Below are 27,098 nucleotides of genomic sequence, written 5' to 3' on the forward strand. Positions count from 1 at the left end.
GCAATGATAAATTTTGAGTCAGTGCAATTAAAAGGCAGCAGTCTTTTAATTCAGTTCAGGTTAGTGTTCTAGGTTACTGTCTTCATGACATGCTGTCCAGTGTGCGTTAACTGTCATGATAGTTGACTCTAGGATGATTAACGGAAAGAGTAAATAACATTGGGAGTCTCTATGTGCCAGCTCAGTATTCTGGATACTTTCACACAAAATCTGATTTAATTCTGCCAACAACCCAGGGGGAAGTGAGCAGACGTTTCTCTTTTTATTAGATTGACAGAAACAGAGGAAAAAGAAGTAAAGTTATTTGCCTCTGATCACACAGTTCTAAGCAGCTGAGCTGGAATTTGAACCCAGAAGAGTATAACTCTGAAGATCCCATCTTTCCTTCCTTATCAAGAGAAATGTTGTGTGTGCAGAAATCACCTATAGGGATTTGCTTGGCTTCCCTTAACATAGAAAGCAGAAAATTTAACTTGTGAGCTCCTTTTCTGCCTTTTTAGACTGTATTTACTCTATCTCATTATTGACTTGGAAGTGAGAGAGTGTCTCTGGACCACTTTGAGTGCTCAGTGCCAATGCTGTATGTGTTAATGACACTCTCTCCTGCACGCTGCACAGCCAACAGCACAGCTACTTAATGAGCAGTTCATCCTAATCAAATGACTAATGGGGAATTAAGGATGATAAGACTGGAGATTTTGTTTTAAGGGAAATTCATATAAGAGTTATTTTCTTTTTTGGCAAAAGAGGGAACAAATTAAGTCTCCTTAAAATAAGCAGCAGTAAGGTGTAATCTTAATGGATATTGAATTTCAGGCACTATCTGGCTTAAAAGCAGAGATTGGAAAGGGCTTCTACTTTCTCAGTTTTTCCCGTTGGCATCTATGAAATCTCAGGGTGGCAGGATAGTAGGAGTAGTAGAGTTGAAGAGAAGGGAGATAGAAAAAAACAGAGAGAAAGGGAGGGTGTTAAAGTCTATATTTAGAAAATATATAGTGGCTCTTATTAGGTAGTTACTTTTTCTTTTCAGTTTGCCTATCCTTATTCCAGAAAAAGTGATCAATGAATAAGCCAGTCAGCCTTGGCTGTGAAGAGCAAGACAAAACCAACATTTATGTTCATACAGCTTAACAACATATTCTGAAATAAAATAAGGAGTTGCAGTAGAAGTTAGAGAATCATCATACCACTCTTCTCAAAGTTCTTAGCAGTGCAAGTATCACCTGGGATCTTGTTAGAAATATATATGCTCTAGGGCCCACTCATGACCTATTAAATCTACTTTGGAGGTGAGACCCCAGAATGAGTTTAAAGGCTCTCCACATGATTCTGATGCACACTGAAGTTCGAGAATGGATGATTTAGTAGATACAGTGTGTGGCTGGAGTCAGACAGATCCTGGGATCTGGCCTTGCTACATACTGCCTTATTTCTTTGATCTTGGACTTCAGTTTTCTTACCTGCTAAATAGTGACTATCTACCATGAGGTAGTAGTGTTATTTATCATTACTGTTTTACTCTGAGTGCTTATCTTTGCAGGTTTGGTACCATTTTTCACTTTCATATGGGGAACATTGGGCCAAAGCCAGTAATTCCTGAAGCCTTTGCAAGTCATTGATACTGCTTTTGCTGTAATGGCTGGCTGAATGCACATGTTTCTATCTGATTACCCCTGAAACCCCACAAAAGCAACAGTAAAGGGGAGTCCTTTTTACAAGCATAAATCCATAAAGACAAAAAGAATGAGAGGAGAGACAACAGTTACACAAATCTGAAAGCTGGAAAGCAATGACTGACTTGGTAGACCTCATAAAGCTGAACCCTAATGTGACACAAGGGAAATCTGAAAAATAATTTGATTTGCAACAGAGCTCCCAAAAGATTTTCACCAGAACCCCCACTCAACTATTAGTGACAATAAGTACCTCCACAAGTGGAGGTGAAGGTGGAGCTAAGAAAAAGGGGGCGGGTTAAAAATTTGCTTAGCAAGTATTTAGGCCCACAGATGTCTTCCTCATTTTGTGCAGTTGGGTCATTGCGCCTCCTGACATTAATGAAACCTGGTCTATTCTTTAGAGGTAGTCTCTGGACTGGGGGACAACAGGCACAGTGAAATAGAGGTGCTATATGAAAATAAGAATTAAGGGAAACTTTGTACACTGAATATTGAAAGCTTCAACCTTTCTCTCCCTCACTTAATTGCTGAATATTGCCAGCATTCTTGACAGCAAATTGAGTCTTCTCTGAGCAGTCCAAAAGGACAATCCTAAAGTTGGTAGCATCATGGATTCTTCAACACAAACTCTAGCCAGGTCAGTCTACAGTGAATTCTCACAGTTGACAATGTCTACTCATTCACTTAAAGCTTTTAATCAGTTTTCTAGGGCCCCACTCTTAAATATGAGTGGATATCTAAGGATTACCATATATTTCTAAGAAGAAAGGCAGACAAACATGCACATAAATAAATGAGGAAACAAAGACCAAGCGAAGAGAAGTAAACTAAAAAATGGACCTATCATTGATATCCTTTGAGAAAACAGGAGAAGATACTACATCTAAGAAACAACAGAATGCACTTAAAAAGGAACATTCAGACAATGAAAAAAATTTCATGGAAATTAAAAGTATAATATCAAATGAAAATTCAATAAGAGCAGAAGCTGAAGAAATTTCTCATAAAGTGATAGAATTAGGAAGAGAGAAAAATAAAATTAAATTAATCTAGGAGTCCAACATTTGCATCACAGGAGGCCAGGGAAAAGAAAATATAGAAATGGAAGGGAAGAAATTATCAAATAATCCAAGAAAATTTTCTTGAAATGAAGGGCATACATTTCCAGATTGAAAGGGTTTAGCACAATGGATGAAAATGGAACCATAGCAAAAAGGTGCATTATTACGAATTTTCAGAACCTTGTAGAAAGAGTTTCTAGAGAGAAAAAGAAAACAGGTTATAATATGAAGGACAAGGGATCCTACTAGTTCTGACTTCTCAAATTGCAAGATAAGACTGGAGAAATGCCTCCAAAATTCAGAGAGAAATTCAGAGAGAAATGATTTCCACTTTAGAATTCTACACCAAACTAAGCTATTAATTGAATATAAGAGTAGACATGTTAGGTCTCAAAAAACTTTGTTCCCATATATCCTTTTTCAGAAAACTCTTAGAAGATGTCTCATTAAAAAGAGGGAAAGGGGTAAACCAAGAAAGAGGAAGACAGGAGATGCAGGAATAAGGGGCTCTAACCTAAATAAGTGAAGAAACTTCCTAGATTGCTGATGAAGAGTGAGAAATAGAAATAAAATTCTAAGCCCCTTCACTGACTGAACAGACCTCCTCTTGGCCAAGGGGACTTCAGAGAAGCCTTGGAAACTGAGTTCCTGGCCATAATAGGATGAGAGGTTAAACATGCCTTGTTATAACCCCTATCTCACCGAACGCCCTAAGTCTTTCTTCCCTAAGACTAAACAGAAACCAGCCCGTTTGAAAGACTCCACCACTGATAATCACTGATGCTGCGGCTCCCTTTTGTGGTTTTCACAAAACAGCTGAACTGCATTCCTTCCTGATAAGAGACCACTCACTACAGAATGGTTCTGGCTAGTCTATGGAGGATGGACAGTGAGGGTTTTCATGTACTCTGCTTTAAAAATGCCATCCTTGGTTCATGCTAATGCTGCCATTTTTTGAACATGGGTCCCATGGAGAGGCATGAAGCTCAGCTGTTCACATGCATGTTTCTCTTTTATGAATATTCATGATCCCTCCTACAGCTTATTTAAGATATATATATTTGGCCACCCCCATTCACCATACATCTTTGTCTTATTCTTCTCCCTCTTGAAGTGTCTGCTTCTGGCTTCTGGCTGGAGGCTATGCTTCCCAGCCTGTCAGAATAGCCCCCTGCAAGCTGCAATCCTTTATGAGAAATAAAGCTCTCCTTTCCAAATTTATGAACCTTGTCATTTTAAGTTCACAGGAAAGAGTCACACAACTGGCAATGGCACAGTTCAGAAGCTTCCAGAAAAAATTTAAGAAAATGAAATTGATAAAGATATGTGTTTTTGCTACACCCGCCTCCCCCCTCCCCCACCCACCAAATTCCACACAGCTATTTCTTTTTTTTTTTTTTTTTTTTTGAGACAGAGTCTCGCTCCGTTGCCCAGGCTGGAGCGCAGCGGCCGGATCTCAGCTCACTGCAAGCTCCGCCTCCCGGGTTTACGCCATTCTCCTGCCTCAGCCTCCCGAGTAGCTGGGACTACAGGGGCCTGCCACCTCGCCCGGCCCGTTTTCTGTATTTTTTTTAGTAGAGACAGGATTTCACCGTGTTAGCCAGGATGGTCTCCATCTCCTGACCTCGTGATCCGCCTGTCTCGGCCTCCCAAAATGCTGGGATTACAGGCTTGAGCCACCGCTCCCGGCCACACACAGCTATTTCTAATTAAGGGCTGGATTATACCATTTTTTTTTTCTTTCTTTCTGGGTAGGAACCCAAGCTCTCGCTGTGATGTAGTTAAACTGTAAACCACTCAAATATGAAAGAAACCTCTTCTTCTCCAAATCAGCATTTTGCCTTGAGGTTGGGGGAGGTCTCCTTACTTTCTCAAAACGGAAAGACTCAAAGAATCCACATTTGGAGCCATCCATAACACCTTATGCACTGGGAGGTTCATGCTGGCTTTTTCACCCTCCTGACAGTGGCATTACAATATCTCTCCCTTCCTCTCCACATCACACGCATGTATCTATTCAGGTGACAACTGGACTTACATGTCTTCTCTCCCACTTAGGTTTTTAGTATTTAAGGTATAATGCTTTATATATAAGATACCAATATAATTTAAATGTTACATGCTTGAAAAACATGTAATCCCCCTTCATATAAAATTAGGGGCTGGGCATGGTAGCTCACACCTGTAATTCCAGCACTTTGAGAGGCTGAGGTGGGAGGACTGCTTGAGGCCAGGAGTTTGAGACCAGCCTGGGCATCATTGTGAGAACATGTCGCTATTTTTTGTAAAAAGGAAAATAAATTAAGGAAGGGGCATTAAGAGGAGAATTATCAACCTTTAGTGTAATAATATTTCATAATAGTAATCATAATTGAGCAAGGGCCTCCTGAGGACCCCTAACCTTCCAGAATGCCTCAGAAGCAACCTAGAACAAGAGCAGCCCTGAGCTGTAAATGATGGTTGTACATCCCTGCTTGACGTCTGACCTGCTGCCTGGTTCTCCCAGATCATGGACAAGAGAGTTATTCTTACTATATCGATTTGGTGTAACTATTGTTTTAGGCTCAAGATTAAATTAATTTTCTGGCAGCCATTCTAAAAGAGGCACATGTACTCTTTGCCTGTGATCCCTGGTTCATTGTGAATCAGAAAACAGAGCTGAAGCAGGACTGCCCACATAGGCTTGTTCCGTTAGAGTCAGACTGACTGGAAAAAGACAACTAACCCATCTCCTGGGAGGATGGTTAGTTCTGACCACACTTCATGCACTATTGGCATGGAGGAGGCAGAACCTTCAACTGCATTGTTATGAGGCTATCTATGAGCTTAGAAGAGCTAGTGTCTGCTTTTTGTCCGACTCCTTTTGTTCAGATTGACATCAGTCCCTGGTACTTTTCCAGAGAACTCTTTGATCTTTGTTTACAACTCTCTTTCGGTGGATTTGTGTCCTCAGTCCTTCCCTTATCTCTAGATCCATGCATTTCTCTCTTATTTTTTGCCTCCCATAGTATGTCAGCTAACCCCGAATAAGATTATTTGGAAGAAATGGTTGTGGTACATCCATACAAGGAAGGAACTATTGATACATGCAGCAACTTGGATGATTTTGATGAGTGAAAAAAGACAATATCAAAGGGTCACATACTTTGTGATTCCATTTCTATAACATTATTATTATTATTTGAGACAGAGTTGCTTCGTTACCCACCCAAGCTGGAGTGTAGTGGCACAATCTCAGCTCACGCAACATCTACCTCTCCCAGGTTCAAGTGATTCTTATGCCTTAGCCTCCCAAGTAGTTGGGACTACAAGGTGTGTATCACCATACCTGGCTAAACTTTTTTTTTTTTTTTTGGTATTTTTAGTAGCAACAGGGCTTTGCCATGTTGACCAGGCTGGTCTTAAACTCCTGGCCTCAAGTGATCTGCCTGCCTTGGCCTCCCAAAGTGCTGGGATTACAGGCATGAGCCACTGTGCCTGTCTTTTATAACATTCTTAAAATGACATAATTATAATAAAGGAGAAAAAGTTGTGATTGCTGGGGGAAGCATGCCCATAAAGGAGAAGCACAAGGAGATCTCTGTGGTGATGGAAGAATTCTGTATTTTGAATGTAGTGCTGGTTACATGAATCTACACATATGATAAAATGACACAGAAGTATACATATACTTTATAGCAATGTCAGTCTGTTCTTGATATTGTGCTGTAGTCATGTAAGATGAGAGAAACTGGGTGAAGGGTACGCAGAATTTTTCTGTACCATCTTGGCAACTTCTTGTAATTTTTTTTTTTTTTTTTTTTGAAACGGAGTCTTGTTTTGTCACCCAGGCTGGAGTGCAGTGGCGTGATCTTGGCTCACTGCAACCTCTGCCTCCTGGGTTCAAGCGATTCTCCTACCTCAGCCTCCCAAATAACTGGGACTACAGGTGTGCACCCTCATGCCCAGCTAATTTATATATATATATATTTTTTAGTAGAGATGAGGTTTCACCATGTTGGCCAGGCTGGTCTTGAACTCCTGACCTCAGGTGATCCACCTCCCTCAGTCTCCCAAAGCTTCTTGTAAATTTCTAATTATTTCAAGTAAAATGTTTGCTTTTCTTATTTAAAAAGAAAAATGAACTATTATTAAACAATACATGCAATAATGTGGATGAATCCCAAAATATGCTGAATCAAATAAACCAGTCAAAGAAGAGTAAAAAAGAAAAAAATATAAATACAATGAGCTACATCAAAGCTAAAAACTTTTGTGCTGTAAATAATACCACAAAAAAGTGAAAAGACAACCCATGTGATGTAAGAAAGTATTTGCAAATCGTTTATCTAAGAAGGGATTTGTATCCAGATTATATAAAAGATTCTTACAACTCAACAATTTAAAAAACCAATTGAAAAATGGGCAAAGATTTGGTTTCTCCAAAGAAGATATATAAATGACCAATAAGCACGTGAAAAGAAGCTTAACATCATTGGCTGTTATGGAAATGCAAATGAAAACCACAATGAGATGGCAAGTCATACTCATTAGAAAGAAAAAGACACAATAACAAATGTTAATGGAGGATATTGAGACACTGGAACTCTTATATACTGCTGGCAGGAATGTAAAGTGGTGCAGTTACTTTCGGAATCAATTCTGCAATTTCTCCAACATGTGAAACATAGTAACCATATGACCCAGCAATTTCACTCCTAGGTATAGAAACAAAAGAATTGAAAATATGTTCACATAAAAACTTGCACACGAGCCAGCTTGGAGCGGTGACTCATGCCTGTAATACCAGCACTTTGGGAGGCTGAGGTGGGCGGATCACAAGGTCAGGAGATCGAGACCATCCTGGCTAACATGGTGAGACTCCGTCTTTACTAAAAAATACAAAAAATTAGCTGGGCGTGGTGGCGGGTGCCTGTAGTCCCAGCTACTCGGGAGGCTGAGGCAGGAGAATGGTGTGAACCCGGGAGGTGGAGCTTGCAGTGAGCTGAGATCGCGCCACTGCACTCCAGCCTGGGGGACAGAGTGAGACTCAATCTAAAAACAACAACAACAACAACAACAACTTACACATGAATGTTTATAATAGCCAAAAAGCAGACACAACCCAAATGCCCATGAACTGATGAATGGGTAAATGAAATGTGTAATATCCACACAATAGAGTGGTGTTCAGATTAAAAAGGAATGAAGTACTGAAACATGCTGCAACATGGGATGAAGCTGGAAAACATTATGTTAAGTGAAAGAAGCTAGTCATGGAAGGCCGCATGTTGTATGATTTTAACTTATATGGAAATCAGTAAAGATAGAAAGTAGGTTAGCAGTTGTCTAGGGCAAGAGACTTGGGAGGAAATGGAGAATGATTGGTAATGGGTATGGGATTTCTTTTGGGAGGAATATATTCTAAACTTAGATTTTGGTGATAGTTGCTCAACTCTGTAAATATACTAAAGACCGTTGAATTTTGTGGTTTAAATGGATACATTTTATGGTGTATGAATTATATCTTAATAAAGATGTTAAAAAGATTACATACTGTACGATTCTATCTCTATAAAATTCTAGAAAATGAAGGTTAATCTGTGGTGCCAGAAGAGAGATCAGTGGTTGTTTGGGGATGGTAGGTGGAAAGCAGGTGGGGATGGGAGGGAGGGATTACAAAGAGGCATGACAAAGCTTTTGTCGGTGATGGATATGTTCACTATTTTGATTGTGGTGATGGTGTTATTGGTGTACATATGTCAAAACATAGCAAATTATATACTTTAAGCATGTACAGTTTATTATATATCAATAATAACTCATCTTTTAAAAAGCCAGAGCAAAAATGTGTGAAATTTGACAAATACCTATAAAGTACTGGTATAGTGTTAGATCCTAGAGATAGAACGGCAAGGAAAAGAAGGGTTCAGCCTTCAAGCAACTCACACTGTCAGGGAATAGGCAAAGAAAGAAGCACATGATTGCAAAATGGTGTCATATGAGTTCTGTAGAAATATGCCTGGTAAATCATGGTCGCACTTGTGGTGACAGATGGAGGGCAGAAGGTATTTAGGAAGACTTCCTGGAAGCAGTAGCTGTTGAGCTCAGCATTGAGCAATGGAAGTTAGAGGTAGAAGGTGGGATTTTGTAATAACAGAATGATCCTTCTTCCTAATGCAAATGTAGGGGGAGCTGTAGTAGCACATAGTACATACTTGTTATGTCTCAAAGGGGACTGGATTTTATTCTTACCATATTAAAGCTATGTTTTTCCCCAGGAGCCACATCACAGTGAAGCAGATCGGTGCACTAACAATAAGTGCAAAACAAGGATATAACATCCTTCACTGCCCTCTGCAGACTTGCTATTATTTATTTATTTGTGATTATTTATTTAAGGCCTGTCATTCCTGCTCTGTTTTTAGCTCCGTGAGGACCAGGTCTGACTGTTTATTTACCATCCCGTCCTTGGCAGGTAGCATAGCGCTTGGCACATAGCAGAGCTTGATAAAGATCATTCACCGATGGGTTTGGATTTTGACTGGTATGGAGCACATAGGCACACATTTGACTAGTGACCTCAGGCATGGCTCAAACTTTTTATGACAGAAGGTATAAAATGAAGCACTACAACTCACCCCCGCCCCCGCAACCCACTGCCTAGCCCCCACTGCTGTGTCTTAGTTCTGTCCCCAGCCATGCCAGCTCCCATCCACCCTAACCCTGCCTCCCACAGGTTTATCCTAGTAGCTTGGTGTTAGGAGGCTCTTTCTTTGCATCCATGCCCCAGAAGCTCCAGGTGAGAGGGTCTCCTGAGAATAGTCAGGGCAGTCTGCACTGCAGGCGGGAGGGGGAGGCAGCTCTGGCCAATGGCCTACTCTGAGCAAGCTGAGCATTCTGGAACCCTGGCTTAGGGACCACTCACGTGTTATTTCTTCTCCTGCTCCTCCTCCTCACCTCTAGCACTTCTCTATGCCACCATCTTCGGAAATGTGACGACCATTTTCCAACAGATGTATGCCAACACCAACAGATACCATGAGATGCTCAACAGTGTTCGAGACTTCCTGAAGCTCTACCAGGTGCCAAAAGGATTGAGTGAGCGAGTCATGGATTATATCGTGTCCACTTGGTCCATGTCCAGAGGCATTGACACAGAGAAGGTAAGGAGGCTGAGGAGCTCAGGGAAATCATTTGTCTCTTGCTTTCCCTAGGGGTGTTGAGGCTTGCCTAGGACAGCGGATCTCAGACCTGGCTATGCTCAGAATTCACTTGGGTACTTTGGGATTCCAGGTCCTACCTCCAGAGGTTTTGTTTACTTCTAGATCAGCCTTACTCCAAGACCAACAATCAAAAATCATTATTTAAGAAATTAGAAAAGCAGGGTGTATTTCCTGGAGAAGAGAGGAGCTGGAAGTTTAACTGTCCAGGGTAGAATTTCCCAAACTTGGATGATGATAAGAATCAGGGCCATGACTAGAGAAGGGAGATCAGTATTGCCAATTTTCTTTTTACCCAGACTTGAAGATAGGACAGCACTGTTACTGATCTTGTCTTCATTCAAACTTTCGGTATTTTGTTCATCATGGATTTTTTTGCATTAACCTTGATTTAAAAAAAAATAGCATTAAACTATGATTTATCTTGATTACTGACTTTTTTGGCATTCCCTTAATTTTATGTGCCCAAGGCTGTTGCCTCACTTAGCTCACCCTCATCTTGACCCTGATAAGAATCCCATGATGTCAGGCCAGATGCAGCAGCTCATGCCTATAATCCCAGCACTTTGGGAGGCCGAGTCAGGTGGATCACTTGAGGTCAGGAGTTTGAGACCAGCCTGGCAACATGGGGAAACCCCATCTCTACTAAAAATACAAAAAATTAACTGGGCATGATGGCATGTGCCTGTAGTTCCAACTATTCAGGAGGCTGAGGCAGGAGAATTGCTTGAACCCAGGAGGCAGAGGCTGCAGTGAGCCAAGATAATGCCACTGCACTCTAGCCTGGGCAACAGAGCAAGACTGTCTCAAAGAAAGAATCCCATGATGTCATCATTAAAAACAATCCCAGCCCCCATCCCAGATCTGTGGAATGAGAAGTTGGGGGAGGTGAGGGAACATTTTTAATAAGTGCCCTTAAAAACTATCCCAGCCTTCACTGGATCTATGGAATGAGAACTTAGGGGAAGTGAGAGAGCATTTTTTTTAAGGAGTTACTCTTTTTTTTTTTTTTAATTATACTTTAAGTTCTAGAGTACATGTGCAGAACGTGCAGGTTTGTTACACAGGTGTACATGTGCCATGAATTTTTAACAAGTGCCCAGGCAACCCTATTCACTAGACAAGTCCAGGAAACAGTGATCAAGAGTTTGTGCCTTCATCATCAATTGACTTGACCAGAACATCAATTAGGCATCTCTCTGGTTATTTGTTTTCCCACCTGTAAAATGGAGAGGGTGATAAATTCCTATTGTTCTCTAACGGTTGTATCATTCTAGATGCATTTCAATAGAGTAATGAAAATTTGGTGGTACTGGAAATAATACAGAAAACATACAGTGGACTTCCTATTATTAACTTAAGAATTTTCTTTGCATATTTTCTATAAAAAAGATTTAATCTCAGATCTATTGAGATTAAATCCATTCTCAATGAGATTCGTTCTCTGCTTCTCAGTCTTTATCAAGTCTGTTTTTTATCACCAGTCTGTAAGTACTCAGGGCATACTGATTCTTTCGACTGTTAGAATGAGGAAAACAGAAAGATAACACGATTGCAAAAATACCTAATGACACATTGCAAACCAAATTCAGCTGGCTTTGGGATCAGCTACTTATGTTCCTAGTCTTCCTTCATTAGAATTGTCAGTTGAGAGTTGACAGTTTAAAAAGAAAAATTGAACTGAATTTAATCCTCAACTTGAACATTACTTTGGTTTTGCTCACTATTTGCCGTGATAACCATAACACCACTACTACAACCTCAGCTACCATTTATTGAACATGCATTAAGAACAGATATTTGTTTTGCTTCTTCTATATGTCTGGTCTTGCACTAGTGTCTCATTTAGCCTCCACAGCAACCCTGTTATCCTATTGAAGGGGGTAAGCACAAGAGGCCCGATTCATTTTGCTAACTGCCCCTGGTCACAGAATAAAGAATGGCAAAGCCAGGATTTGAACACCATTTTGTCTGACTTCAAAGCTTGTGCTTTTCCTACTATTACTTAAAAAAATTTAAAACATGTACTAGAGAGAAGGAGGATGAGTCCCAACAGAGTCATTCTAATTTCTTGGATGGGCAGGGCATCAGCTGGGGCTGAACTTAGTGGCTGCCTTTGCCAACCACCTGCCCCAACTACGCCTGTTGTTTCTGCTGTGTTCTCTCAACAATGCCTGTAGGTTCTGTGGGTTCCTGGCAGCTGATGGAGCAGAAAGGAACTTTGATCTCTCTGCCCTAGGGCTCCTTTTCCCAGGCACCAGGATGCCTTTGTAAGTCTGGTTGTCTGGAAAGAAGCCCTTCCCCCCTCTTGCTGTAGGGCTGGCTGGGTGGCTGCCCATGGGAGACAGCACCGTCAGCATTTGCTGTCTCTTACTCTCCCTGCAGATCTGTCCTGCAGATCTGCCCTCACTTTCCTGAAGGGCTTTGGGATTTACCCCAGCTCCTGGTCCAGATGGAAGAGGGAATAGCCGTGGACCCAGCTCACTCTGGAGCCCAGTCTGTCCCGGGCTGGCTGCTCCTCTGGGCAGGAGCTTGTGGCAGGCAGCTGCTGGGGAGAGAACCAGTCCTGTCGTCCTGTACCTTTCCACATCTGCCCCTCCCCTCCAATCTAAGTCAGAACGGTCAGTGATAACCAGGGAGCCAGGGCATGTGGGTGGTAGTGCTGGGATACCCCAGTTTTACCAGCTATTGGCTGGTGACTTTGAACACATCGCTTGTCTCTCTCCAAGTCTGTTTTTATGTCTATACACATGGAAACATGATCTTTAAGACTAGGTGACCTCTAAAGCCCTTTTGGCTATGACCTTCTGGACTTCAAAGCCTCCCTGAAATTGCTGCTGCTGCTGCTGCTGCTGCTATGATGACAACATCAAAAATGAGAGCTCACAGGCATTGAACACTTGTATGTGTCAGGCATTATACCAGGATGTTCCACACAACAGCTCATGGAATCCTCAGAAGAATTCTATATGAAATTTCAAAAAAATGAAGACATGGGGAGAGGAGCTAACTATTGCCTCACATTCATGCATCTAGTGAGTGCTGAGGCTGGGACGTGAATCCAGTTCTACCTGATTCTAATGCCTCTTCTCTTACTTAGGACTCCTGTTCTGCCTAGCCTGGAGGAAATTCCACATTGACATCTCCCTTTAGCCTTTGAGACCTTCAAGGAAGAGTAAGGATGGTCTCTTCTCAAAACCTAGCAGTATGAAAGGTGGCCAGAGCCGGGGAGGGTGGCTCTGGGGTCTCAGAGTTGAGACCTCCCCACTCCACTCAGAGAAAGGAATTCCAGACACCCCACCCACCTCAGTGTGGAGCCAATAGATGGGAAGAATGATGGAAATGACTGATGGCTGTGACAGTTTGCAATTTCTCCCCTCCAGGTTCCCTCACCTGCTCACACTGTACTCTCCGTTGGCTCTGGGAACAGTGCCCAGAATAAAACACTGTCTCCATGCCAAGGCCTCATTCCCTAGCAGCCTCTTCCAGGGAAAGAGTAAAGTCTAGCCCAGGGGAAACCGTGTATTTAAAGGTGAACTCACCTGGAGAATAAGTCTTGGTTCCAGACTACTGGGCACAGTTTTGACATGGCGTGCGAGTGCACCCCATTATCTAGTGATCTGCTCAGAGAGAAGAGGAACTAAATTAAATCTGCATTTCTGCAGGAGTCGTGTTTTGAATGAGCCTTTTAGAAGTAAGTCCTTAGCAAGTGCTCCGCCCAAGCATTAGTATTCTGAATTTTCCTCTCTGCCTTGGTCTGTCCTGTGTCTGTACTCCCAGAGGGCATGCTCACTTGCTGGGCATCCTGCAATCCCAGATCAAGAATGCAGAGGTACACAGGGCAAGGGCATCTGTGCTTTCCGAATCCCCTACTGGGGCCAGGCTTTGTCCCAGGCTGTGTACTGGTAGATATAATTTCATTTAATCTCACAAGTCAGTGTTAACAGTCTGCATTTGATAGGAGAAAGGAAAGTGTCACCTGGAGGGGAAGGAGCTGGGATTTCAACTCTTTGACCTCTTTCCACTGCTGTACCTCCAAGGAGAGCACAGGGGCACCTGAGGGGGTGGGGATGTAAGTGAAGCCATCGGGGGTGAGGTGAGGTTTGAGCTGGACTTTGAAGGAGGCTGAAAGTCTTCCAACTTTGGGGATGAGCAGCAGATACAGTAGCAAATGGCTTGTGCTAAGGCAGAGAAGCAGGGGTGGGAAAGTACCCAGAACCTCAAGGAAAACGTCATCACTGAACATATTTGATTTTATGCCCCTAGCTTTGCTTATAAGCTAGGATGGGAGAATGGATTATTTTAGAAACACTTCTGATTTCTCTGGAAAAGTTTGCTTGAAGGTGTCCATACTTAATGCTTGCTATGTAAGGGGCCATGCAATGTTTTATTGCAAACATTTAGTCCAGAGAAATATTTCTCCCTCTAGAAAAACCTGTAAATTTTTAATTTTTTCAGAAGATGAGACCTGCATAGCCTCCTCCAGTTTTCATTTTGCTTGAATTCCAAGATGCTGCCGAGATGTTGATAATAAAATTACAAGCCTTTTTTGGGGGGCAACTGCCTAGTATAGGAATTGGTTGGGATCTAAACCAGGCTCTGATGTCAAGCTATCTAGTTTGAAACCCCAGGTGTGCCATTTCCTGGCAATTTTGGGCAAGTTATTTATCTTCCTTGTGCCTCAGTTTTCTCATCGTAAAATGATATAATAATAACACTTATACAGTTTATGGGAGGATTAAATTAGCAAATGCACGTAACAGTTTAAAATGTAAAATCATAACCCTATTCAACTTTGCCTATCCTTCTTTCCTTTTTTTATTGTTTTCCTTAAGCACATACCACTAAATTTTATTTATTTTGCTTATTATTTGTCTCCTCCCATTAGATGGTAACTTATATGAGGGCAGGGAGTTTTGTCTTTTTTTATTTTTATTTTTTTACTGCTTCATCCTCAGAGCCTAGGATGATGCCTGGCATACCATAATGTGTGTGATAAGTATTAAATGAATGAATGACTCTAAAGTGCTTAGCAACGCCTGCCACTCAGTAAGTGCTTAGTAAATGTTACTTTATATCTGTCTTTAAATAACACCCTATATTCAGTCCATCAGCAAATCATATCCTTGCTACATTAAAAATCTTTTCTAAATTTAACTGCTCCTCCCTGGCTCTCCTGCCAGCATCCCAGTCAAAGCTTCCCTCACCTCTCACCTGGACAGCTGCAGGAGGGACCTAACTAGATTCCTTGACTAGACTCTTGATACCCTATAGTCAGCACTCTCTAACATCACTCTGTAGCTTCAATGATCTTCTTCAGATGTAAGTCAGGTCATGACATTCTCCTGCTCAAAAATCCTCCAGTATTTTCTGTCATACTCAGAGTAAAACCCAAGGCTTATTACACCTGAAAGTCTCTTGTACTTCGTGTTGTCTTTGATCCTCATCTCCTGCCCCTTTGCTCTCACTCCTTTTGGCCATTGCTCAGGCTCTCTTAGGGTCTTTGTGTTTGCTATCTTGCTGGGATGTTTTTCTTCACATGGCTCACTCTGGCCCTTATGCAGGAGTCAGCTTGTTACCTTCCGGGCCGGGTGCGGTGGCTCAAGCTTGTAATCCCAGCACTTTGGGAGGCTGAGGCGGGTGGATCGCAAGGTCAGGAGATCGAGACCATCCTGGCTAACACGATGAAACCCCGTCTCTACTAAAAGTACAAAAAATTAGCTGGGCGTGGTGGCAGGCACCCGTGGTCCCAGCTACTCGGAAGGCTGAGGCAGGAGAATGGCGTGAACCTGGGAGGCGGAGCTCGCGGTTGAGCTATGCTGCCACTGCCCTCCAGCCTGGAAGACAGAGTGAGACTCTGTCTCAAAAAAAAAAAAAAAAAAAAAAGTCACCTTCCCAGAGAAGTCTTCTCTGACCACTAGTCTGCAGGAGTCCTACTTACTCCCAGTGCTGACTCTCAGACCCCTGTCCTGAACATTCAGCACAGATTTTTTTTAGAAACTATCTGTCTCATCTATAAGAATATAAGCTCCATAAGGGCAGGAACTTTGGTTAGAAGAGTGTAGTCTGGTGTAGTGGATGTTGCTCCTCCCCCTGAAGTGCTGAAGGCCACAGTGAGGACCCTCACACTGTTTTTTTCTGTGCCTGGCTAGGTCCTGCAGATCTGCCCCAAGGACATGAGAGCTGACATCTGCGTGCACCTGAACCGCAAGGTTTTCAAGGAGCACCCAGCCTTCCGGCTGGCCAGTGATGGCTGCCTCCGGGCACTGGCCATGGAGTTCCAGACGGTGCATTGTGCCCCAGGGGATCTCATCTACCATGCAGGAGAGAGCGTTGACAGCCTCTGCTTTGTGGTTTCTGGCTCCCTGGAGGTGATCCAAGATGATGAGGTGGTGGCCATCCTAGGTAGGTGTTGGCTTTGCTGGATGAGCAAAGGTACCTGGGGTTGGCTTAGCTACTGGGCAGCTCAATGCCACTGCTGCCTTCAGGTAGAGATTGCTTCATAAGGCAGGGCCAATTGCTAATATTCACTTATCTATCCAACAAACAAACAGCGAGAGCCTGTTTGGCACAAAGCCAGTCGCTGTTTGATGTCTGGAGTATTTCAATAAGAAAAATGGGTTTTATCCTCAAGGGGCTCCCAGTCTAGTGTAGGAGACGAACAAATAAACAGACATTCACAGTACAATGGGAGGCACATCTAACCCAGTATTCAAGTGGGAAGTCTTCCTGTACCTATGCTAAAACTTAAAAATTGAGAATGAGTTAGCATGGAGAAGAGAAGGGATGACGTATCCTAAATGTGTCACATCCTTTCAGAGGGAGAAATTCATGACTCACTTGGGGAACTACAAATTATTTAGTGTGGCTGGAGCACAAGAGGGGACATGGTAAGATGTCAGACTAGGGAGGGAGTGAAGCACTAGTCAGATCGTGGCAGACTCTGGAAGCCACATTAGGTGACTGGGATTATTTGGGGGAGCCAATGAAGAGCTGAAAGCAGGGGAGAGGCATGATGAGATTTGTACTTTAGAAAGATGACAGTAGTTGCAGCTTGGGGAGTGGATTGAATGGGGAAGGCTGGGGTAAGGAGACCAGGTGGGAGGCATGTTATCTAGAGGCAAGTTGATGGTGGCCTGAACTAATACTGTGGCAAGCAGATGGAGAGAAACAGATGGAGTTGAGATATTCAAGAAGTAGAATCAAGAACCCAATGACAGATTTGCTATGGCGGGGAAGGAGGAGTCAACGAGGACTATAGGTTTTCTCACATGGATAACAGGGAAGCTGGTACACCATCCACAGCAATAGAGAATGTGGGAGGAGGAGCAGGGACGCGGGGGAACGTGTTGGTAATCAGGACATTGAGCATCAGTAGCTTTTAGGAAATGTGTCTGGTTTTCTGAGCTAGCCAGAGAACAGCTCTTTATTGGTGGCATATCTCTAAGGGGGCAAGCCATCATCATAATAATAGCTATCATTTATGGTCATCTATTCCGTGCCATTTGACACACAGCATTTGACACACAGATACGCATTTCACCCTTACAGTAACCCTATGAAATGGTTTTATTATCCCCATTTTGTAGATGAGACAATTAATGTTCAAAGAGGTTAAGGAAATTTCCTCATGGCTGATGAAGTCCATGAAACCAGCATTCCAGAGTCCCTCTGACTCCAGAACCTCTGCTTCAATCCAAAATGGATTACAAAATGTAATACTGCAATTCTGATGATAATTTTTTTTTTTTTTTTTGAGTGGGAATCTTGGCTCTGTTGCCCAGGCTCGAGTGCGGTGGTGCGATCTCGGCTCACTGCAAGCTCTGCCTCATGGGTTCATGCCATTCTCCTGCCTCAGCCTCCCAAGTAGCTGGGACTACAGGCACCCGCCACCATGCCCAGCTAATTTTTTTTGTTTTGTTTTTGTTTTGTTTTGTTTTGTTTTGATTTTAGTAGAGATGGAGTTTCACCGTGTTAGCCAGGATGGTCTCCATTTCCTAACCTTGTGATCTGCCCGCCTTGGGCTCCCAAAGTGCTGAAATTACAGGCATGAGCCACCACGCCCAGCCTCTGATGATAATTAATGTAGTATGCTGGCCCATTAAGTTGCCAGGTACTGGTAGAGATTGTAAACGTGTTTTATCTTTTACAAATGATTTATTAGAAAACTGAGGCCGGAGGAGATTAAGTTATGCTGAAGTTAGAATTGAGATTCAAACTACAGAGAGACATTAGATAGTGTTATTTTAAAAAAGAAAGAAAGAAAGAAAAAGAAAAGCCCCAACTTTGTTCCCGCTTGACTTTGGAGCACACAATATGTAGCTTCCTTCTTGTTTTTTTGGCCCTAAGCCAAGTGGCTCTCTTGATTACATTTGGCTTAGGTTAACCTAAGGATGATTTATGTTCCTTCAGCATACATTGGCAGATGGTCAGAGGGAGTGTGGGATAGAAATTGGGTGGGGTGGTCGGATGCAGTGGCTCATGCCTGTCATCCCAGCACTTTGGGAGTCTGAGACGGATGGATCTCTTGGGTCCAGGAATTTAAGACCAGCCTGGGCAACATGGCAAAACCCTGTGTCCACAAAAAATACAAAAATTAGATGGGCATGGTGGTATACACTTGTGGTCCCAACTACTTAGGAGCTCTTAGGTGGGAGGATCAGAAGCAAAGGTTACAGTGAGACATGATCACATTGCTGCACTCTGGCCTGAGGCCTGAGTGACAGAAGGGGACCTTGTCTCAACAAACAAACAACAACAACAACAAAAAACAAGCAAAAAGAAATTGGGTGGGGAATGGAGGCTGAAACTGTTTGCCAAAATAAGTGTTCTAGATTCCATGGTATCCATTGAACTCTGCAGACCAGGGTTACTCTGTTCCTTGCCCCCTTTTCACAGAGAAGCGAGATTCAACTGTGTATACATAGGACTCATGAAGGTAAAAACCATTGCTTTAGTATGTCTGATATGAAGGAGCATTTTTCTCTACCTTTAATACTCATCAGTTTCCTTGATAAAGAGGAATTTCTTTTATTTATTTATTTATTTATTATACTTTAAGTTCTAGCATGCACGATAAAGAGGAATTTCCACTGGTGGTCATAGCCATGCTTTTATGTTTGCCTGGCTGAGATGAGCACCTGTTAACTAGCAAGCAATACTTTAAGTTTGACCTTTGACTTAACCCTTTGATAAGGGCATCTTTCACTCATCTTCCCACTGATAACTGACCATATGCCTTTCCATGCTCAGGGCATCCTTCGTGACTCACCACACACAGCTACATTTCTAGGAGTTGGTTTGAACACCTAGACTTATGCATAGAGGCATGACGGAGCTAAAGAGGGGTGGGGGAGACAAACAGCTTCCTACCCCCTTCTCATTTCCTTTCATCCTGGGCTTCTTGTGAGGAAGAAACCAGGGCTTGATTTATTGTTGAATTACTTGACCTTGTTGACTGCGTCTCTAAATCTAGCCCTCTACTTTGGGCCTTCCCGGGCATTCTGCCTGCTCTAGTTAGCAATGTGGACAGGATCTCTGAAATAGCTCAGCAGCTTTGGATTCAAAGTGGTTGTTGCCTTCAAACTGTCTACACTAGAAAAAGCTTCTCCACTTTGTCTCTAGGAGCCAGACTGGGTCTGAAAAGTAGGTCCAAACTCAATATTCTAAATAACTTATCAGATTTCAGGGGGCTCTTATTCTCTAAAAGGTCGAGACAAGTCCTTCGAGTCAACCTGAGCTCTGGACAAAGAGGCATAAGTGACTCTAAGCTGTTGGCTCCCTGGAAACTTAAATTTAGAGTTTTGTTCTTGTTGTTTTTCTATAATTAGCATATCTTTGGTCAATGGACTGAAATCAGTTTTTTCTTGCAAGGGGGTTAAGCATCAAATGGGCATTATAACTATATTGTCTGTTGATGCCCTTCAATACAATTCAACCAAAATGCATTGAACACCTGCTATCCGCCAGGTACTGTCATAGGGGTGGGGATATAGCAGTAGAGCAAACATTAGTCCAGCCTCCTACAAGTGGAGGGGGCTGACAGTGGAAAGACAGCCATTACTCTGCATGATTAGCATTGACATAGAGAGAATGCAGATATTCTAGAGGATCACTGCATGAGCAATTATTGAGCAGCTACTGTATATCCAGTGCTGTAAAGAGGACAGAAAATATCCAAGTAATCCTTAATTATCACAAGCAAGAGGTTTTAGAAAAAAACGTCAGAGCTCATCCATCTCGCTGTCTTGCTCTTTGTCCTGTTATTATCAATTCACTCATTTACATTCTGCTAATTTGCCCCCTCCTTCCATTTCTAATATTCCACTCACATTCTCTGTTTAATTTTAGCACAGATGCCAAGAACAAAGAAAAGGGCCAGTACTCATGACTAAGTGTGTTTAGTTTGTATTAAAAATAAAGCCCTTCTAAGGAAAGTCTTTTAAAGAAGAGTGTTTTTCAAACTTCTGTGACTGGAACCTGCCATATGAAATGTATATTACATTGCAAATGAATACATATACAAGTGCACACACAGTTATACGCAGAATTTGATACTTCTCTTGCTATGTGAGTTGCAACCTGGTATTTTCTATTAGATAATGTTCTCTTTCATTAAAAAAATGACCATCATGACCCACTAAATTGTTTTCCTGACCTGATCACAGTCTGCAGTTTAAAACGTGGTCCCACAAATCTAGATGATATTCTCTGAGGACAGAGAACATATCAGAAATCTCTTATGATCTCCTGTCCCTTTACTCTTCTCTCTGCCTTAATTTTGCATGAAATCCTTATATCTTTTTGGAATTCCCTTAGAAATCATTTAATGGCTTCTCAAATCTAGTTTCTTGGCTCCTTGAAATAAATTTGAGATTTTCACATGTGCATTTTATTTATTAGATTTTAAAAAGTAATTTAATTTTTTATAGATATCAATATTAAAAGGTAGAGATACCATTTTTCCCCTATCCAAGTAGTACTAGTAGCATCTGCATGTAAGTAGTTATCTTGGTGTTCTGTGTTACCGTGTGACTCAGCAACATAGATGAGTCATGGACTAGCATCTGGGCTGTGCATAAGTGTGTTAAGTATCTCCCTGCATTTCCATCTTATAAGTGCAGTATTTATATGATCTCCTTTCACTGCGATTTAGTGTCCCCTTAGTAATGTTTATGGGTTTTGCATTTTAATACTCAATTTGTATTTTCTTTATGGATCATCTTGTGTTTTTCCATTTTGTGGATTTTTTTTTTTTTTTCCTTGGGGCAAACAGAAGTATTTTGGTCAGGCTGCATCAAGCAGTAAAAAGAGTCCTGAAGCTAGAGATTTAACTCTAGTCTTGGTTCTGCTATAACTTCTTGCAGGAGTTGCCACTAGCTGGTTAAGAGTCTTCAAAGGCCTCCTGTGTTTCTACTGAGCCTGTCACACTGCATCAATTGCATGTTTACTCCCCACTCTCCTGTGAGCCCCAGACTCTTTGATTTCATATCTCTGGCACCTAGCACATGGAAAGCACCAGAGGCTATTTTCTGAATAGAATGCAATTGAAAGGAAGGCAGAGGTTAGGCTGTGAGGAGCCCCACAGTCCAGAGTAAGACTTTATCTTATGGGGATAAGGACCCAGAGAGAGTTTTAGAAAGGGGGTTGACAGGAAGATTTGGGTTCCACAAATACAGAGGCATGGAGACTAGCAGAGAGGCTCAGGAAAAATGGTGAACCCCTGAATAAGGAAGTAGAAGGAGAGCCAGAATCTACAGATATCAGGGGAGGGAGAACCTCTGGGATGTGGGAGGTGAGGACAGGGAATAGTTTCCGGAAGTGACTGGAGAAGTCAACAGGGCCAGAGGAGGAGGAAGTGAAGGAGGAAAGAAGATGGGTCTATTTTGTTCAGTTTGCAGTGTCTTTTTGGAACAGGTCTAGGTATGGCTTTCGACTACGGGAAACTCTCTTCTTGATTTGTGGATGGGCCAAAGTCTGCCAAGAAATGGGAAGAGCTATGGGGAAGATTGATGAGCAGGCCCTGGTTCATGTGGCACAGATCTTACTTGCAGTCCTGTCACTATTGAGTTAGGACTTATATGTACATAAAGGCATAAATGCTTGTTCATGGATGAAATCTTCTTTATTTTATTTACTTATTTATTTTTAGAAGGACACCTCCTTGTCACAGTTCCTAATTTGGAAGGTACTCTCATTTTTGCTTAGTTAACTTCCTTGGGTTCATTGACCTTATTTGGATATTACTGCAGCATCTATTTATTTAGCAATCACCAGAGCATAACATGGTCTTAATCTCTTTGGGGGTACAGAGAAAAATCTTGTCTTGGAGGAATGTTCCATTACATGGGATGAGACAAATGCATGGCTAGTGGCAATAAGTAACGTGGGTACCCTTTTCTATAGACTTCTTGCAGTGAGCAGGGAAATGCTCATACAGGAGGTAGAAGTTGAATTGGGCTTAGAAGGACAAGTAGGAGTTTTGCAGTCTGAGTCTGAAAGTAGAAAGTACAGCACGGGCCTCCAGAGGTATTAAAGAATACATGGAAATGCATGTGGCATGTTCAAGTACTAACGTGAGCAAAGCAGACTGAGCAGCCTTTCCATGAGGCCAGTGGTTTTCAACTATAGTGAACACAAAACTCAGCTGGGAAACTTGTTCATCATGCCAAGCCCCATTTGTTCCCCACAGGTTCTGAATCTATAGCCCTAGCCCCAGAGGTGATTCCATGCATGTGGTTGGAGGACTGCGCTTTGAGAAACATTGCTTTAGGCAGTTATTGCTTGATGTTTTTGGTGGAACGGGATGAGATGATGAACGTGGGGAAGCAACTAAGGCTGGGATGCACTGGATAGGAGACCTTTTATTACATTAACCTAAACCACATGAAATGATCAATTCTCCACTTTTTTGACATACTACATGGAAGGATCAACTTCCCAGTGATCTGTATAAGAGGCCTAGAGTAGCAGCTTTATGAGGATGGAGTCAAGGTTTGGACAGGTGAGGTAGGGCATTCTAAATGGAAAAGATGTGAGCTGAGGCCTAGGGAAGGAAAGTGTTGGGGGTGTTTCATAACCACAAGACAGTTACTTGAGCTGTAGCTGCGAGCCCTACGGGGCAGCAGTGGGATATGGGGCTGGGGAGGCATATCAGGGCTAGTCTATGAGATGAGTTTAAAGGTCAGCATGAGGAACTCAGCAGTGGAAACCACTGAAGGTGGTGAGTAAAGCATGGCACTATTACAGCTGTGATTTGTAAAGATTATGGATTGAACAGAGAGACCAGGAGGCTGTTAGGTAACTATGGCTTATAGCACAAGTAAGGAGTGTTAAGATGCAGGCAGTAAAAATGGAGACAGGAGTAGGGCTGCCAAATACAATACCACATGCCCAGTTTAATTTGAATTTCATGTAAACAATACATAGTTTCTAGTATAAATTTTATCCAGATGTTTCATGGGATATGCTTATGAGTGAAATTATTCATTTATTTGAAATTCTATTTTAACTGGGTATCTTGTATTTTTATTTGCTAAATCTGCCAACCATAGTTGGGAGAGAAAGGTGCATAAAACATCGTGAAGCAGAGTCTGTAAGGTTGTAAGTAGGATGTGGGGAGCAAAGAGAGGGAAGCAAGAGAGGCAGTTCTGATGAGTGGGGAAATGGGGACATCAGTGGTAGAAGATGAAGTCAGGAGGAAATGGTGGTGAGAAAGAAAGTGGTGAGCTTCATTTTGACCTGTTACATTTTGCATTTAATGGCCAATAGTGTATCAAAGTGGAGAGTCCAGCAGTGACTTGGACCCTGTGGGTCTGGAATCAGGAAAAGAAACCATGGGTCAAGACAGAAATTTGGGATTTAGAGGAAGAAATATGAAATGCATATTTTAAAAAGACACAGATAGAACATAGGAATATTTTTCTAAATGACCAAGTATTTCAGAGCATTTGAAAGGAATTGGGAAAGCCAGATGTGGTGGCTTGTGACCATGGCCCCAGCTACTCAGGAGGTTGAGGATCATTTGAGCCTTGGACTTTGAGGCTGTAGTGCACCGTGATCGCACCTGTGAAGAGCTACTGCACTCCAGCCTAGGCAACATAGCAAGACCCTGTCTCTTGAAAAAGAAAGAAATGGGAGTGAAGCCATTCACAATACTCACCAGAAATTTTAAACGATACTAGAAATAAGCAAAGTAAGTAAAATACAGTTTTTAAATGCGATCTGATCTCAGTTATGTGAGGGAAAACCATTCATAGATAAAAGCCCATAGGTGTTTTCACCAACGCGTTATAGTGCATGTCTTGTTTGTGAGGCTTTAGGATATTTTAATTTTTAAAAAATATTTGTCTTTCAAGTTGTCTTTAAAAGAATATATGCTACTTTCTAAATGTGGGGAAAAAATTTGTTTTAATTTTCAAGGGGATATTGAGAAAGTCAACATTACTTCAAATTTCACATTTGTTGGTTATTAGGATATAATTTAGAAGAATGATATTATTTTTCATATAGATGTCTTGACAGCATTTTTTTTTTTTTACCAATTCAATCAGAAAAAAAGTGGCATTTATTTTTGCATCTAGTACCCAACCCCTCCCTCTAAGAGTTCTTGAAAAGAAGGATGGCCAGGCAATGAAGACAGAATGGCTTATCTGACAAAGATCTAAAGCAACAACAAAAGCAACAATAACTTTCTGTAAACCCTCATTATTTTAGAGGATTGGAGAAGCTAAATCCTTCACAGAGATGCTTCCCAAGATTCTTGTGAGCTGAGTATGGAGAGGAGGGGGTCCCCCACGCACTGCCGTCACTGTGGTGCATTGCTCCACAGTGCTCCAGGGACTTGAAGTTGCTGGGTAAATATTGCTGCCACTTGCCATATAATAATGTTGTTTGCTCATGCTTAGCACAAAGGGAGGAGGCTGTGGGTAAGTGTCACCCTAAACACTCCAACCAAGCATTAATACTCATACAGCTGTTCCATCATCTGAAGAGATTAAACTAAGTCTGTACTTTTAGAAAGAAGCTATAATATGAATAATCTAGAACTTCAGAAATACAAAACCACTTGTATCATGTAATGCACACATTATCTGATTGAGAGAGGGTGGAGTCGGAGACCAGGTCTCTTTCCTAATTCTGTGTTTGCTTAAGAAATTTTAAAAATTGGTTTACAGTCCCCGAAGACACTGGCAGTTAGGAAGTTGATTGATCTTTCTAAAGGAAATTTTCATAACTTTATAGTGTCTAGACAGAGGGATTGGTTGAATAATAAATTATGGTAAATTAAGGCAGTTGTTACGATAATGATATGAAGAAGTTTTACTGGCATGCAAAATGTTTCAAATATAACTTTAAGTGGGATAAAAGCAGAATATATAGCTATATATATAGTAACCTTAACTAGATCAAAATGCATTTATGAGTAAAAGAAAGATGGAAGGTATACCAAAATGTTAACTGAAGTTTTCTGGACAGTAGACTTATTTGTAATTTTTATTGTCTATTTTTCAACATATTTCAGTTATTTTCTATAACTCACTTACATTCTTTTATAAATAATCAGAAAGGGAGAAAACAAAGTTCTCATCCATAGCAATCTTGGAAAATTATCACCTGCTTTCAGTGGAAGATTTGTGTTCTGTTTGCTTGGTGGAGAGATTTGGCTAATTTAATTTTATCTAATTGCAGTAATGAAGAACAGAAGGAGCATTGTCATGAAGTTTCCAAACCATTGCTTTAACTTAACCATTTATGGCTGAGTCCCCATTCAGACAGAGATGCCAACCTTGTTTTCTCATGATCAGCATAGTCCCCACAAGGAAGGCTGATGACCCATATTTGGGTGACGTTTTAATACTTTTAGAGACAGCATTTATGTCACAGAGTAATTTCTTCTTCTTTTTTTTTTTTGTTATACTTTAAGTTCTAGGGTACATGTGCACAACATGCAGGTTTGTTACATATGTATACTTGTGCCATGTTGGTGTTCTGCACGCATCAACTCATCAGCACCCATCAACTCGTCATTTACATCTGGTATAACTCCCAATGCCATCGCTCCCCCCTCCCCCCTCCCCATAATAAGCCCCGGTGTGTGATGTTCCCCTTCCCGAGTCCAAGTGATCTCATTGTTCAATTCCCACCTATGAGTGAGAACATGCGGTGTTTGGTTTTCCGTTCTTGCGATAGTTTGCTGAGAATGATGGTTTCCAGCTGCATCCATGTCCCTACAAAGGACACAAACTCATCCTTTTTTATGGCTGCATAGTATTCCATGGTGTATATGTGCCACATTTTCATAATCCAGTCTGTCACTGATGGACATTTGGGTTGATTCCAAGTCTTTGCTATTGTGAATAGTGCCGCAGTAAACATACGTGTGCATGTGTCTTTATAGCAGCATGATTTATAATCCTTTGGGTGTATCGCCAGTAATGGGATGGCTGGGTCAAATGGTATTTCTAGTTCTAGATCCTTGAGGAATCGCCATACTGTTTTCCACAGTGGTTGAACTAGTTCACAATCCCAGCAACAGTGTAAAAGTGTTCCTATTTCTCCACATCCTCTCCAGCACCTGTTGTTTCCTAACTTTTTAATGATTGCCATTCTAACTGGTGTGAGATGGTACCTCATTGTGGTTTTGATTTGCATTTCTCTGAGGCCAGTGATGACGAGCATTTTTTCATGTGTCTGTTGGCTGTATGCATGTCTTCTTTTGAGAAATGTCTGTTCATATCCTTTGCCCACTTTTTGATGGGGTTGTTTGTTTTTTTCTTGTAAATTTGTTTGAGTTCTTTGTAGGTTCTGGATATTAGCTCTTTGTCAGATGCGTAGGTTGCAAACATTTTCTCCCATTCTGTAGGGTGCCTCTTCACTCTGATGGTAGTTTCTTTTGCTGTGCAGAAGCTCTTTAGTTTGATTAGATCCCATTTGTCAATTTTTGCTTTTGTTGCCGTTGCTTTTGGTGTTTTAGACATGAAGTCCTTGCCCATGCCTATGTCCTGAATGGTTAGGTTTTCTTCTAGGGTTTTTATGGTATTAGGTCTAACATTTAAGTCTCTAATCCATCTTGAATTAATTTTCATATGAGGAGTAAGGAAAGGATCCAGTTTCAGCTTTCTACTTATGACTAGCCAATTTTCCCAGCACCATTTATT

General features: G+C 41.7%; 1 protein-coding gene across 2 annotated transcripts in view; it reads left to right on the forward strand.

The window, feature by feature from the left end:
* KCNH1 (potassium voltage-gated channel subfamily H member 1) overlaps positions 1-27,098 on the forward strand; it is a 437,701-nt gene that overhangs the window by 306,778 nt on the left and 103,825 nt on the right. For both annotated transcript variants that reach the window (XM_025393409.1, XM_025393400.1), the window contains exons 8-9: positions 9,683-9,882; positions 16,092-16,344. In XM_025393409.1, the coding sequence (XP_025249194.1) occupies positions 9,683-9,882; positions 16,092-16,344 (453 nt within the window). The remainder of the gene's footprint in view (positions 1-9,682; positions 9,883-16,091; positions 16,345-27,098) is intronic.

Source organism: Theropithecus gelada, chromosome 1 (genome assembly GCF_003255815.1).
Source record: "Theropithecus gelada isolate Dixy chromosome 1, Tgel_1.0, whole genome shotgun sequence".
NCBI lineage: Eukaryota > Metazoa > Chordata > Mammalia > Primates > Cercopithecidae > Theropithecus > Theropithecus gelada.